Raw genomic sequence first — 16,040 nt, 5'->3', positions numbered from 1 at the left:
ATTCGTCGTCCAAGTTTTTTTACTGTTTATTAAAGGTATTGTGTGTGTAGACAAAGTTTTAGATTCGAACAGAAACAACGTAAGAAAGTATTTTTTACAAATTATAAATATGTATGTTTTTGTTTTTTATAATCGCGTATTTTCACGGTTTATGTTCTTATCTTAAAAGATATATTATAATAAAGCCGCTCTAATGAGAGTTAATTGTTTCTTGGTTAACAAAAGCTGTTAATTATCAAATATTTTTAATTGTTTATATTCGATTTATTTTTATTTACGCGACGTCATACTGTACGCGTACGAAATACGACTCGATTCGATGCTATGTACCATGTCATGCGGTATCAGAAGTAACGAGTAACGATACGAAAGTAACGAGTACTAATTGTTATAGTAACGAATACATACGGGTACACATTTTTTCGTTACTTTTACACCTCTAGAATGAATTCACTCTATTATAAATATAGATATATAGATCATGTGCGTGAGCTAAAGGTGACTGCCGAGATGATTACACATCGTTTTGCTAAAACATATAAGTGAAATATTATTATAAGCATTCGTCCTGTATTTTGTTAAAAATTGACTTAAATTGATTAATTTCAGCCATTCTGTTTGATTTTGTAAAAATTATTCACAAACTAACGGAAAAAAAGTAGCTCAAAGAAATACTACTGTGCCTTTGTACATGTAACAAAAAGACATCGCATGTTTGTTATGAGTCATGGCTAATTATTTTTAGCCATGGCCGTGAATTAGCACATGTTTTGATTTTGGCACATCGCACATGTTTTATTGATAGTATTTTGTTTTGTGATAGGTTATGTTGTTGTAAACTGTTGATTTTGGCTTCTGTTCTATAAATGAGAATGGGTAAAAATAAAAACGCGTCGAAACATAAGGCCAGTGACCATATTGAAGGTGAACAGACTGTGCACCCTCGAATGCCTGAAAACGAAGAAAATAATCAGATTTTCCTCTCGGAATAATAATAATATATATTTCATTTGCAATTGGGCATCCGCCCGGTGGTAAGGAGTTCCCACCCCCAACCACCCTCACTCATCCCTCCTCTGGAGCCTCCTTCGCAAGTCCTTCCCTCCTCCCACATCCAGTGTCCTCCCCTCAAGCTCGTTCCACTCTCGCCCCGTCCTCACCAGGAATACCTGCCTTCCTATCTCTGTCCGTCTCCATTCCCTCTGAATCTCCCACTCATGATCCCTCCTTCCTTGATACAGCCCTCTGTTCAACCTAGCTCCCAGCTTTCTCCAGCCCCCCCCCCCCCAAATATTTTATGCATTCTCACTAGCCTTTCTACTTTCCTCCTTTTTTGCAGCGTGTCTCACCCCAGCTCCTTCATCATCACCGATGGTCTGTGTGTTTCCCCCATCCTGCCCCTCAATTTCTTTCTCCACATAGGGGTCCCATACCGCCGCGGCACATTCCAACACTGGCCTTACCAATGTCGCATATGCCTTTTCCTTAACTTTCCTACCTATCCCTTTCAGTGTCCTGCTAAGCAGCCCCAACCCCCTCCTGCCCTTCTTCACCACCTTCTTGACCTGTTTTCCCCACCCCAAGTCGCTCTGCAGGATCACTCCCAGGTACTTATAATCCTCAGTTTCCTGGCTCACCTTTCCCTTCCTGTAGTACACTTTTCCCTCCACCCTTCTCTTCCTCGTGAACCTCGCCACCTTTGTCTTCCCTACGTTTATCCCCATTTAATTTTCTCTCGCCCAGCACTCCAGTTTCTCCAAGTCCCTGCCAGGTGTGCGCCTTCCCCCACAGTTTCATAGAGCACACAATCGTCCGCAAACAACCGTAGCCTACTTTTCAACCCCTCCCCTACATCATTCATCATGATCAGGAAGAGCAGGGGTCCCATGACACTTCTCTGTGGTACCCCTGACGTAACATTTCCCTCTTCTGACCATTCCTTACCCACTCTCACTCGCTGGATCCTGTCCCTCAAGAAGTCCCCTGTCCAATTTACCACCCTCTTGTCCTCTATAAAACCCTCCACCTTTTCCATCACCCTCCTGCGGCACCCTGTCAAAACTCCTTCTCAAAATCTATAAACATAGAGTCTACCTGCTTTCCCTCATCCACTGCCTCCACCAAGTCCTCCAGCAGCCCCGTCATCTGCGTTTCACAGGAGTAACCCCTCCGGAAGCCATGCTGCCTCTCATCCATCCAGTCCCTTTCCTCCACCCTTTCTACTATGTACCTCACTACCAGCCTCAGCTCCATCACCTTGCCTACATTTGACGTCAAGCTGACCGGCCTATAGTTTGCCGGGTGTGCCTTATTTCCACTCCCTTTAAAGATGGGCACCACCACAGCCTCTTTCCACTGCCTTGGCAGCTGTCCCTCCTCCAGTGACTGTGCATACAGTACTTGCAGATACTTCTTGATCACCTTTCCTCCCAGCTTGAGGTGCCTGTTTCCTATCCCATCTGGCCCAACCGCCTTCCTCACATTCAGTCTCCTCAACTCCCTTAATACATCATCCCTCTGAATTTCCAACCCTCTCTCTCCCCCTGACTTCTCCCCTTGTGCTTCACACCATACTCCCCCGTTTACAAAAACCGATAAGTATTGCTCCTGCAACAAACGAGCCTTTTCCAGGTCACTCACACACTCTTGCTCTTCTCTCCCCTTTAATACCGGTAGTCCCTTCTCCCCCTTTACTCTCCTAACATATGGGTACAGATCCGCCCAGTTTCCCTGCTCCCCTTTCTCCATCAACCTTTCCATGTACGCATCCCTTGCTTCCCTAGTTTTCTTTCCCAGTTCCTTCGCCAGCTCCTTCATTTCTGCGTTTAGCCCCTCCCCACCTCGCTTCTTGGCTCTTACGTGGAGCCTCCTGCACTTTCTCTTTAACACCTTTACCTCCCATCCATAGTAGGGCGGGTCGCCTCCCTTTCCTACCCTCCTTTGGGGTATGAAGCACTCCACCATTCGCTCCAATATGCCCCTCAAAGCCTCCCACTTCCCTTCTAGTTCTGCAATCCCTTCCCACCTACAGAACTCCATTTTAAGGAATGCCTCTGCCCCCACTCTATCCACCCTGCTCCACTGTCTTACTACTTCCTCCCTACTTTCCTTCACCTCCCTCCATCCCATATCTATCTCCACCACCGGGATTGTGTGGTCGCTGATGCCCTCCATCACCGTAGTGCCTACTACTACCTCCACAGGCGTCACCAGCACCACATCTAGCAGGTTCCCAGATTCCTCTTGTCCTCCACCATTCCTCATCCTGGTGTTCTCCCCCACCACCTGCTCCAGTCCACTATTTATCAGTTGGGTTGCCCATCTTTGCTCCCTCACCCCCATTTCCTCTGGTCCTTGCTTCCACACCACCCCTGGCATGTTTAGGTCCTCCGCCACTATCACCCACCTATCCTCCCTCAACAATGACAGCCTGTCCTTTACCCCTTGTATAACCGCCTCCCCTTGCCCTGGGGGCCTGTACACTGCCAGCAGCATGAAGTCTTTCCCTTTCCCTTTTATCTTCAATTCCATTATTTCCACACTTTCCCCCACCCATTCATTCTCTCCTACTAGTCCCTCATGCACACATACCATAATCCCTCCTCCTGTCGTGTTTCTGTCCCTTCTAAATATTTCGTAGTTTGCCCCCTGCAGTTCTCCATCCCCTATTGCCTTGTCCAGCCACGTCTCTACTGCTATGGCAATGTCCACCCCATATGCTTCCACGACACTCCAGAACTCATCCAACTTTCTATAGACACTCCTACAGTTTATCACTGCCACTCTCATCCGTTTTCTTCCTTCATTCACTTCCTCTTTTCTGATCCCTCCACTCCACCTCCCTCCCTCTACCCTTTCCGCCCCCTCCATTGGCAGTCCTAATCTCTCCCCTTCCCCTATCCGCTCCCTTTCCTTCCCCCCAATTCTCCGTTTCCCAAATGTTCCCCCCCTCCTACCACCGCCCTACGCATTTTTACGACCTCCACCTCCAGGTACCTGGCTAGCTTTCCTTGCCCTCTCTGACTAAGATGGATGCCATCCTTGCTGACATCTTCCTCCCCTAGGTGGGTTCTCACGTTCACGTATCTTGCTCCCATCTTGTCACAAACTCCCTTCATCTCCCTGTTGGCTTTCTCTATCCGTCCTTACGGGACTCCTTTTCTTGGGAGAATCCCATGTACTACCAGGTCCGTCTCCTGGCCTCATTTCCTTCTTATTTCCCTCACAAGGTTTTCTAATCCCTCCTTCACATGCTCTACTCCCTCATAAATTACATCGTTAGTTCCGCCCTGTATTATCACTGACCTCACATTTCCTTCCCTCCTCATGCTCCTTACCACCTCTGTCAAGTCTCCCAATCTCCTTCCACCCATAAATGTTCTGTACACCTCCTCTCCATGCCTCCTAACCCTAACCCCCCTCAACATTGAGTCCCCAATCATGAAAATTTTCTTCCGCTCTCCTTTTTCCTCCTTTACTCCTGCAATCTCGCTTCTCCCCAACAGTTTCTTCCTCCTCACTAGGTCCAGCTCATCACCCCTTTTCCTCTCCATATCTACTGTAACAAATCCTTTCCCGCCCTTTTCCAGCCCCTCAGCAGCATTCCCACCTGCTTCCAGGCCCCCATTTCTCACCACATCAGCCCAGTGGTCTCCTCTCACCCATTTGTCTTTCCCACCAGTATTTCTACCCACCACTCCCTCCTCCCTGTCCCTCATCAACACTTCTGGTTTCCCATCATTTGTCCCCTGCCACACCCTCTTCCTGTCCCAGGTCCTGTACCCCCCCTGTGTTTTCCTCTGCTCCTCAAGGGACCTCAGTTATTCCTCTAGATTCCAATGCCAGTCTCTTTCCCTGTGTCTATCTCTTTCAGAGAGGAGGGTAATGCAAAAAACAAACTCCACATTGGTCAGGCATGATCCGGGATTCTTATCTAATTACTGAGTTAAGGGAACTGGATATGATGTTTCATAGAGCAGTGTGGAGGAGGAGGGTGAAACAGTTAGTTATGATTTTTAAGGCGTTAAAAGGAGACAGATGGAACCTAGGGTGTAACAGAGGGCAAACATATCATGGGGGAAAGCTACAGAGGGAATGTAGGCGAATGGATAGAAGGAAGCCCGCCTGCCTATTGACAGGGAGGGAGTGGAATGGGTTGGAAGAAGGGATGCTGGGCGTGAGAAGTGCAAGGAAAGTGAGGAGACGACTAAAAGCAGTGGGGAGAGTTAGAAAATGCGAAGACTCCATGCCAGTGGGTGAAAGCCCATTTGTGAGTGTGTAGATCAAATTACAATCCTTACCACCCAACTCTCACCAAATTCCAAGAAATTATTCCTTTCAATAGTTGTGATTGATATTTAATAGTCAATTGTCTGATGTCTGTTTCCACAGAAAATAAATCACAGTTTACTACAGTGATTAGATATCTTCTAGCTTAGACTCATAAATATGTACTATTTTCATAATTTTATAACTTATTTTTTTACATAGAAGCCAAAAATGTAAAACAAACAGGTAGGTAATGTAATTTTGGTATCAAAAAAAATAATTTTTTTTCTGCATTCTCTATCAAAACTAAGTTAAACTGACTAAGCCAGTATTATTTTTAGATGCTTATAAATGAGAGTTATCATTTAAATATCTTGCCTACCCGTTGTCTCAGCTGAAAGCTGAGATAGGTTTCACGTTACTTTCAAGTGAAAACTGAATAGCAGTGTTTTATTAGACTTTTCTGGCTGCATCATACCTATATGGGCACATCTTTTATGTAGGGTGCATTGTCACCATGCTCTTTAGAAGTGATATTTCACATACAGAGGAATAGGAAATTTGTAGGGTAAACAAATATTTGGAATACTTGTACAAGTGTGCAAGTATACTATTGCACAAGTATGCAAACATGCCATCTAGCGATGCTGCTGCAGCCATCAGTGTTTTCAGAAAGTAAATTAATAGCTAGTATAATACACGAAGGAAGTTCACACTGGAGCTTTACAACAGTAACAATCATGGCGACAAAAAACCAGCAAAGAGACTTACAGTTTTCCAACTTACTAATTTATTCGTTATGAACTTTATCTTTTTTTTTTGTGCATTTTCATTTTTCTCCTATTAAGTATGTACATCATTCCTTGACATACCTTTCCAGCTGTGAAAAAGTTTCACTTTAAAAATGGTGAAAAAAGTCAGGCACATAGATCAATGTTGTCTTAAGAGTGATAAATGTCTTAAACTTTATAAAACTTTTTTTATAATCATTTGATTTTCATGTTACATCAGTGCTCTTTGCTCCAGGTCACTATGTTGTAGGCACCGTGCTGCCAAGACGTGGGTTTTGAAAGAAATCAGTCAATTTTGTTGTTACTAAATCTTTTTGTACACAAATAACTGGGGCAGGAAACCAGAACGGTATTTAAGTTATAATAAGTAGCTCTAATTAAGTAATTACTGATGGTGTACCAAGTTGCTATGTAGGTACAGTTTAATACTTTAATGTTAAAGTAAAATCTAAAAATAAAACTGCTCATAAAAGTATCCGAATGTATATATTATTATTGCTGGCTGCTGGATAATGGCGCTGACGGGCGGAGTGCCTCGCAGATTCCCGACTCGGACTTCCTGACGTTCGCCGAGTACATGGGGGCAGCGAGTGGCAGCGCGCGGGCCTCGCTGGAGCGGCGCGCAGCGGGGATCGTGGCGGCGGTGGAGAAGCGGCAGGAGCTGCTGGCAGGCGGCGCGGAGGCGGTGCAGGTGGAGCGAGACCACCCTGAGCTGAAGGTCGACACGACGTCGTACGAGCGAGCCAGGACTCTGCTGCAGTGTTTCCAAGAAGTGTAGGATACTTGGTTGGTTTACTGTGATCAAACAACAGTGAAATTCTCCAACAAAGTTAATCTGGTGTGTTCAAGACTTTTTTTTTTAAATTCAATTTTTAATAATTTACTAAATCAGCCAAAAAATTCTTAATGTAATTTAAAAGAATGTCTCCTTTTTGAAGTGTAACATCAGGCAGTTTTGTTATTTTTGATGTTGGAGAAAACCCTAGAAAAATAATTACAAAAGTGAAAATACAATGAATATATTCTTTTAAAAAATTGTGATATTGTGTAAGTTTTCAAGTTAGAACCATCTACAGTGTACGTAGCTGTATGTGAAAAAGTTTTCGTAAATATGTAGTTCGAAGTGCGTGTGCAAAATAAATTCCTTAAAATTCAATGAAATAGGCTTTTTAAAATGTTGTATTTGCACTGCTATTGGACGCATGTTCAATACCATTCTAACAAAAGCACAATCAAGGTTTTCAAAAGTAAAAATATTTTCAGGCTCTCACTTGATCACTGTCCTTGGTTTTAGCAATGGTGATGAGTGTTGCTTGATTGTCTTCTAGCTTTGCTTTCAACTATTTACTCAAAGTAAGCAAATTCACAGGTCTTATAGTTTCAACTCTTCCCCAATTGAAACAATTTTTTTTTGTAATTCCGACACTAAATTATTATGAACAATAAATCTCTATTTTAAAAATTAAACACATGGGAGTGAAAGTATTGAAAAAGTCCTGAAATAAACATTTACAGTTCTATAAGTCATGTAACTTTAATTTCCATCTGCCTTTTGCTAACTTACATTTTGTTTGTTGATGCTTTACTTAAATCATGTGGAAATTATCTCAGAAAAGGTTTTAGCTTTGTAATATAAAATTTGCAGGTTCTGCAATTAGTAGATCTATTTTATATTATGTTAGATATAAATTTATGTATGTATGATAAAAAGTTGTAAGTAATAAAATTTTATTAAATGATTATTAAAAAGTACCAAAGTTGGTTCATTGGGTATTTGTAGACATCTTGTGTTATGTAGTACGTATGTATAAGTTTTCACCCTGCTCTTATTTATTAATTTATTTGATAACAGTAAGCATGTGTGCAGATGTAAACAACAAACATGTTCTGTTTTGAACTTGAATTGATGTTGTACTCAAGTAATGATTGGCTATAAACGTTGTTGCTGTATAGCGGATGGTGCTGATGGAAAAAACCTGTAAAAGTCAGGGAAATATCAGGAAATTTCCTGGGTAGTCAGGCAGTTTTTTTTTTGTAATGTTGAAGTGATTGACAATATTAAAGTTATAGCAGAGATTCATTTTGATTTGTATCGGTTCCACGTGCACTTCCTTTTTTCTCCTTTCCAACCTGTATCCAAGTGTAAAAAATAGGTTTTCTCCAATTCCTTTGTGGTTGTAAGTATATCAGCACTTTGAACATGCTCATTGACTTCAGGGGGCTTATTCTAAGTTTATCGTTTCGATGGAATTTGTCGTTACCTATCGATTATCGTTTGTTCTCGACAAGTTCGTATTCTAAGTTTTTTATGTGACGTCATTCTCGATGTAAAAAATCGTTACAAGCTACAGTTTCGTAACGAGATGGTATGAAGCTATCGAAACAAATAAATACATCGTTACTGTCAAAATGGGCGATGCGTGGAGGCGGTATTTGTTACATATAGCTGTCGAAATAGACGAAGGCGTAGATATGCGCGAAGAAAGTAAACTTCTTCGGAATAAAACTAATCCCTTTTAAATGAAAGAAAAGGATTTTATGGGGATGTTTCGCTTGAGTCGTGAGTTTGTAAAAAAATGCAAGAATACATTTTCCAATAAAATGTAATCTTCATGCACAGTAGAAAATAAGTTTTTAAATATAGTATTACCTATGTAGGTACCTTCATATCAAAGGTTGATACTGTGTGTGCCAGATTTTTATGAAGTAAGTTGAGGTTAGGATAGCTCTGAACTTCCATTCTGAAGAACGTATTATGAGCCGGAATAGCAAAACTTATGCTACTTTTAGGGGTGTGTCCGGATTTGTCTAAAAGAAAACAGATTTTACTAGCTTACTAATTACATAATAAATTATTGATTAGGTACATATTGTAATATGGTTTAAACTTCTATGGCCACACATTTTCTTAAGTTTTATTATGCTTTTACCAAATTGTAATGTTAAAATAAATTGTTTTATAGTATGTTAGTTTATTTTCATGTGTGTGGGGGTGGGGAGCCCTAAATTACATTTTTGCATATATCTGTGATGCATCTTTTGTAGGTTAAGTTAAGAAGATAAGATCTGTACATTATAGCATATAGTGAGCCATTTGCACTATTTTATAATTTCATGTAGCTAAAGAACCTAACCAATTTCTCACAAAATTTTACAGTAATTTTAATGAAGCAAAGTTAATCCATTCTCCAGATTTTACCTTATTTTTGTGAACCAATATTAGCAAAAAGTTAAAACTGCAAAATACCAGAAATATGTTTAACAATTAGTAATTAGCACCTTTTTAAATAATTACAAAAATGTCATTAAGTAAGATAATACATTTCTAGAGATATTTGTGTCTTTTTTTCCCCCCTAATGCACCTCTATAACTACCACAAAGTTCACGTAAAGGACACATTTCAGAAAGACAGCAATAAATCATATTGGAGTTTTTTGAATCTCATCCAGGGCTACGAAATAAATTTTCGCCTATTTTCACCACAGCCAAGAAAAACCAACTCTGGGGCGAGCTAACTGGTTTACTGAATTCGAATGGCTTGGGACCTGAGAAAACGACAGACAACTGGATAAAGGTATTTATGAAATGTCTATTTAAATAATTAGGTAGGCTTAGTTTTGAAATATATTTATATGTGTTGTGGTTGGTATTTGATTGAAATGAAAGTCTAGTGATAACTAGACTAGACTATAACTAGAGTAGATAACTTGTTTAACTATTGAACAACATAACCACACTTACATCGGTGGCCCTGTTACCACTTTATTAGGTTATCACTAGACTTTCATTTCAATCAAATACCAACCACAACACATATAAATATATTTCAAAACTAAGCCTACCTAATTATTTAAATAGACATTTCATAAATACCTTTATCCAGTTGTCTGTCGTTTTCTCAGGTCCCAAGCCATTCGAATTCAGTAAACCACTAAGCTCGCCCCAGAGTTGGTTTTTCTTGTCTGTGGTGAAAATAGGCGAAAATTTATTTCGTAGCTCTGGATGAGATTCAAAAAACTCCAATATTATATGTTGCTGTTTTTCTGAAATGCATCTTTTACGTGAACTTACTTTATTTTTTGAATCCATTTCGCGTAAGTCGTGTAGCCGTGTAGGTTATAACAACAAACAACATATAAACACCTCCGCGCCTGAATTGTCACCACATTCGCTAACTTCAATTCTTTATCGCGATATTTTGTGTAATACTGTGTTTATTTCTACAATTTATCTTTTAACTAGCAAAAATTACACTCAACATAAAATATATCACTTCCGACATAAATATTACATACTTTGTGAATCCCACATATCATTTCATTAAAATTGCTTAAATAAAATATAAGTCTTTTTCTTTCGTTTTGTTGCCACTTTGACGCCATGCCCACTCTTGTGTCAGTAAAGAAGGGGAGGGTATCGAGAACTCCGAGCTTACCCGAGCGTCTGTGTCGTCGTAACGATAGCATAATTAGAATACATTTTTCTTGCTCTCGATATTTTTTGTCTTTAGAAACCCTATCGAGTGAACTCGATGTCGAGATGACTCAATGGATGTAACGATATACTTAGAATAAGCCCCCAGTGCTATAGACTGCAGTATGATAAAATAATTGATAGTTGCCTGTTGCGATAGTGAAGTCTGGTATGCCTGTCGAATCAAGATTTTAAAATTGATTACATGCTTGGTAGTTATTAGTTAACAGTGATAGGGAAAAATGTTTTCCAAGCTTGAAAAAGTGCAGTTTGCTAGCTACCTTCAAGCAGTATCAAGCTGTAATATTGGATAAGGTTCTTTTATAGCTGCTGTCTAGATATTTGCTGTCAATCTTATGGCAGATGTATGACTAGAGCTGCTACACAAAGTGCTAAACTCCAGCAGATTATGAATAACCAACTGCTTCAGATTTACGAATGGCACTTTACAAATAATCTATCAGAGAACACTGTTTTTACATTAGGTAATTTTTTTTGTACTAGTGAAATTTGAATTTTAATATTCCAGTATAGATTTATCATACATTATAGTTTTTAAATTTTCTTGCTTTCTTCTAAGTCTCACTGAAGCGAGCTGTCGATAAAAAATAAGCAATGCCAGACAAGTGTGTTATTGCGCTTAGCAAAAACAATAATGCTAAAGTTTTGTTTGCCTTCTTTTTGTTGGATTATTAGAAGTTCTTGGATTACCTAAATTGACCAAACCTCTGTAGCAAAAGGGACTGAATCATTATGCATCCTAAAACTGTAATTAAAATAGTGACACCTGGGGATGATGACAGTGCTGGGGAACCTTCAACCCAACTGCATACTCCTGAGCTGGACCCTAAATGGTGACGTGTTCCGAGACCTTAGTGATGGAGCAGTGAAGGAAAGTTCAGGTGGTGGTGAATGGCATGACCCAAGAACACACACCTATCACCGGCGACATCCACCATGTCTCCATGCGGAGATCTACCCCAAGCTTCCACAAGCTTTATTAACACGGAGAAGGTGCAGATTTTATGTAATGAACATATATGTATTTTTTCTCCTTAACATTATGTTAAACCCAAAAAGTGCTGTTTTTCATAAATGTGTTTTATATTATAAAATTAAAACGTGTGCATTCATTGCCTCCAATGAAAACAAAAAACAATTAGATCACATTGTAATGTCTTTAAATTTTAATCTAGTAATAAAAAAAATTGGTTGTCTGTATAAAGTCGGTTTACAGACGATAGTTTAACGTGACGTCATAACAAAACATAGATGAAATGATTGCATACTTTTATGAATAAAATTGAATCATTTTTATTTTAATAATAAAAGAATAAATACTTGAAATTATACTAGTACCGTCAGTTGGGGTAACATTGGCCCTTTGAGGGTAACTTTGGCCCAAGACAAAAAAAAATGTTAAACCATGTTACAACTCTTCAAAATATTTATTAGATGTGATGATACATATGTTACATATGGCCCTTTGAGGGTAACTTTGGCCCAAGACAAAAAAAAATGTTAAACCATGTTACAACTCTTCAAAATATTTATTAGATGTGATGATACATATGTTACATATGTATCATCACATCTAATAAATATTTGGAAGAGTTGTGACATGATTTAACATTTTTTTTTGTCTTGGGCCAAAGTTACCCTCAAAGGGCCAATGTTACCCCAACTGACAGTAATCAGATTTTTAAAATGCAAGATTAACCTTTATTGCCGAAATTGTTGTTGTAATAAGCAATGAAAACCACATTAACTGTTCACTTCACTTTATAACCAGTCAATGAAACAGTTCACGTCTAGACGACTTGTAATTAATTTTAAAAACTGGTGTTTAGCTATAAAGTTTAAATATAATTATGAACAAGTTTTCATATAAATAAACTGTTATCAAATATCTATCATAAATTATATGAATCACCAAAATTCTTTAGTCAATTGTAGCAAAACCTATTAATACTGCACTCACCGTGCCTGGTTCCCACGATAGCGGATAGATATCGCGTTTCATTCGGTTCGCGTCCGTCACCGTAGATAGCAGCACGGTAGGGGAATATTATTTTGTTTTTATAACACAATTTAATAACAAATATGTATGCATCCCAAATACACCAAACTTATTTATAATGTGTTACAATATTTTTTAAAACATTGTGCAAAAGATCCCGGGTGTAATTTGAATTATTATGTATAACTGTAAAAAACCATTGTTCGTTAAAATTATGTTATTCTTTGAGGAAGTAAGTTTTTTTTAATTTTTCTATTTTTTGTATGATAAAATCTACCTCTGCATACTTTTATGAATAAAATTGAATAATTTTTATTGAATTATCACTATTTTGTATGGATACAAAGGAGTGAAATGAAATCTACAATTTAATTGATAAATTTACTTTTATTTGCACTCATTAATTCAAATATGTTTATTACTTTTGTAGTGTCGCGTGTGCCATATTTATTTTTACAAGTACAAAAATGAAAGTATAGCGGCGGCGGGGATTCAATCCGTCAACCTTTGGATTGGTAGTCAGCGATACTATCCGCATGGCGAGGCCATATTTAAATTAATAGTTTCAGATGTTATATATATACATATATTTATAAAAATTTTGTTCACAGTAGGGGAATAATATTATTTTGTTTTTATAACACGATTTTATAACAAATACGCATCCCAAATACACCAAACTTATTTATAATGTGTTACAAATTTTTTAAAACATTGTGCAAAAGATCCCGGGTGTAATTTGAATTATTATGTGTAACTGTAAAACACCATTGTTCGTTAAAAACGTATTTGAATATTCAACATTACTTTTAAATAACCGTACCGATTGTGCTGAAAATCGGTGGGCGATAGTTAAATTACATAATATTAATAATTCAAACGACGAAAATATGATTGAAAAGTCAAATCGATGGTTGTTCCAATCAAGTGGAAGAGAGATGTCACGCATGCGTACAATGAGCATAACAGGACACATCCGTATTGGGAAAATGTGCGTTACGGGACACTTTTTCGTGCGTGCAGCCGGCGTTCATCGATTTATTAGATGTCACGTCAAAAAGTATGCTCTTATCTATGTAAAACTGCAGGTTAAGGGGCATTAGGCCCTGCCATCTTGAATTTTTCCCGTATTTTTGCCTTAGTTAAAACTTTGAACTGAACTATTTATCCCAATGTTGTGGCATGTCAAGGCATAAATCATATCTCCGAAGACCTCCTATACCTTGCGAATACATACTTACTAATAGGCTCTATTCAGTAAGTGCCACGAGGAAATGACATTATTTCATACGGGCAAATATCATGACAATCACACCAATTCACAAGTGTTGACTTAAACAGTTAGCCAAAGCCAAGTCCTTTACCATGTCTACCTGAAAAATGTATCATGGGAGCTTCAGTGGAAGTTTTATCAAAATATTTGAAATTGCAAGATGGTGAGACCTAATCCCCCTTAATCTTGCTTGATGTACTATGATATGCATCATGTTGAAAGCTTTTGTTTGTGTTCATTGATAAAGAATATTATGCCCAAACATAAAATTAAGTGTGTGTGATAATCTTTGCTGTTTTTGTGGCACAACAACGATCAATATCATTCATCTGTGCACGTGCTCTCTTCTGAACAAGTCCAACCATAGCTGTCCCTGCAGCACACACTTTCTGGGGCGAGTGGAACTACAGCCAACTGTTGCAGGTAACTCGATGACTATAGTGTGCAACATCATGCCAGTGCCTAATACCATACACTATGTTGCCAGTTATGACTATTCAGCTTCAGCGGTGGAAGTAAAAGAGGTCTTTGTAAGATTTCAATAAAATCATACAGTAGAATGACATCAAAAACACATTTAAACTACTTATGTTCACTGAAACTCATAGCAGTTATTTGGTGGTAAAGTACACTTTGTTTGCATAAAGTCCTTACAAATTATTTAATAAAATATAATACAATACACAAATAAATTTGGTATTAAAACTGGTTTCATTTCAGGAACTATTTATTTTGGTTTGTCTTGTGTAGCAAAGTATCCAAATGTAACTGATGATTGAGGTTACCCTTACATCCCTTAGAATTCTAGGGGGGAGGGGGGGGAAATCTCTTAATAATATTATTAATCTTGTCAAAGTTCTTTTCTTGAACTGAAAAAATGTGCATCTAGCGCATTGCTATGAAAAATAATATGCTTCTGAAAATTTTTGTTCTTATGCCTTGTGCCCTTCTAGACAGGTTTTTGTACCTAATGCTTTAGTACCTACTTTACATTTTTTATTTTTATGGTATGTATTGAATTCACAAAAGCTTCAGTTTTAATAACTCGTCTTTCTTGTTTTTATTGCTTACTATTATGCTGTTCTTGATTTCAGGGAATAGTATTCAAGTGTTAGCAGAGCTAGTTTTATTAAAAATAATGAAAACTACAGTAAAACCTTTTTTTGCGACCCCATTTATTGCTACCACCTCTCTATTACAACCCGATTTCAAGTAACCGTGAAAAATTGGCCGAAAGTACGAAGAAAATCTGACAGAAAATAAGTTTCTTGAGGTGAGTAGCGTGTTACTTTGTTTCTCTTGCCGAGTGCTGTACTGCCGTATAGGCAGCGCATATCTAAAAATAGATACTGTACCACTTCCTGTTGACCGCTGTCAGCGCTTAACAACCCCCATCCACGTCCCTTTGCCGGCAGGGTGCAGATAAAGGTTTTTATGGCAACGTGTTTACGTTTAGCTTTTTGCGAGTGTCTAGTGTGGTATGCAGTTAAGGCAAAGCTATCTGCTGGATTTCTCTTGATTTTGATTACTATTGGTTGACAATACACAGCCACCGACTGGATGCACGCCGGCCTCGACTTGTTTTAACTGCCGCAGCGATGTTTATTTTGACAGCTCAAGCAATTATCTTTTCCCATGTGTTGATAGAAAAAGGTCGATTCACTTAGCATAAAAAAAAAGGCTACGCCACTTATTCCTCACGCAGGAAACACACTGGCTGCCGTCTGTCTCCCCTGCATTTATCTTTCTTCTAACATTCCACGTCTCGCCTCTCGCACTAGCAATAACGAAGCGACCACGCATTGGGCCGTTTTATGCTTTGTTTGGTGACAGCAGCTTGATTTTATTTGGTATATTCCTTTTCATAGAACCCTTGCTATTAAAATAAATTTATATTTAAGTTTGAAAGCTTGTATATTCCTTGCCAGAGATGACTGAACTCGAACGTATGAAAAGTGACATATTTTGACCCCTCCCTCGCCGCTTTAGTACCCCATTCATAATTCATAATAGCCCAAATTTACGGGAGTAGGGAGGGTGAAATGAGCATTTTCTCACTGAAGGTTTTTCAAAGGTGAGCGAAGTTGGGGTGTTATAAGGGAGGACACTAGATGGTTTGTGTGTCTGGGAGGGATGAGCTAGCCTTGAAGAATGTTAACGAGGGAAGGGAGGGGGGAGCTTATGCGTCATGAAGCCGTTGCCGCCAGCCAGCCG

The 16,040-nt window shown here is 38.8% G+C and overlaps 1 protein-coding gene across 7 annotated transcripts; it reads left to right on the top strand.

Moving 5' to 3' along the window:
- Nucleotides 1–760: 760 nt before the first annotated feature.
- Nucleotides 761–8,135, top strand: LOC134546220 (uncharacterized). 7 transcript variants are annotated; one of them, XR_010079103.1, is made up of 3 exons: nt 761–924; nt 5,491–5,514; nt 6,601–8,135. XR_010079103.1 is itself a non-coding variant. In XM_063388847.1 (2 exons), the coding sequence occupies exons 1-2, from the start codon at nt 4,916–4,918 to the stop codon at nt 6,835–6,837; spliced, it is 591 nt and encodes a 196-aa protein (XP_063244917.1). In that variant the 5' UTR covers nt 1,041–4,915; the 3' UTR covers nt 6,838–8,135. The 7 variants fall into 7 exon arrangements, 1 of the variants encoding a protein (XP_063244917.1); XR_010079105.1 differs by having other exon boundaries at nt 5,392–5,514; XR_010079106.1 differs by lacking the exon at nt 761–924 and adding an exon at nt 934–1,034.
- Nucleotides 8,136–16,040: the final 7,905 nt, after the last annotated feature.

This window comes from Bacillus rossius, chromosome 1, assembly GCF_032445375.1.
Source record: "Bacillus rossius redtenbacheri isolate Brsri chromosome 1, Brsri_v3, whole genome shotgun sequence".
Lineage (NCBI taxonomy): Eukaryota > Metazoa > Arthropoda > Insecta > Phasmatodea > Bacillidae > Bacillus > Bacillus rossius.
Note: the sequence above shows the minus strand (reverse complement) of the source record. Positions and strands in the feature narration are given on the sequence as shown.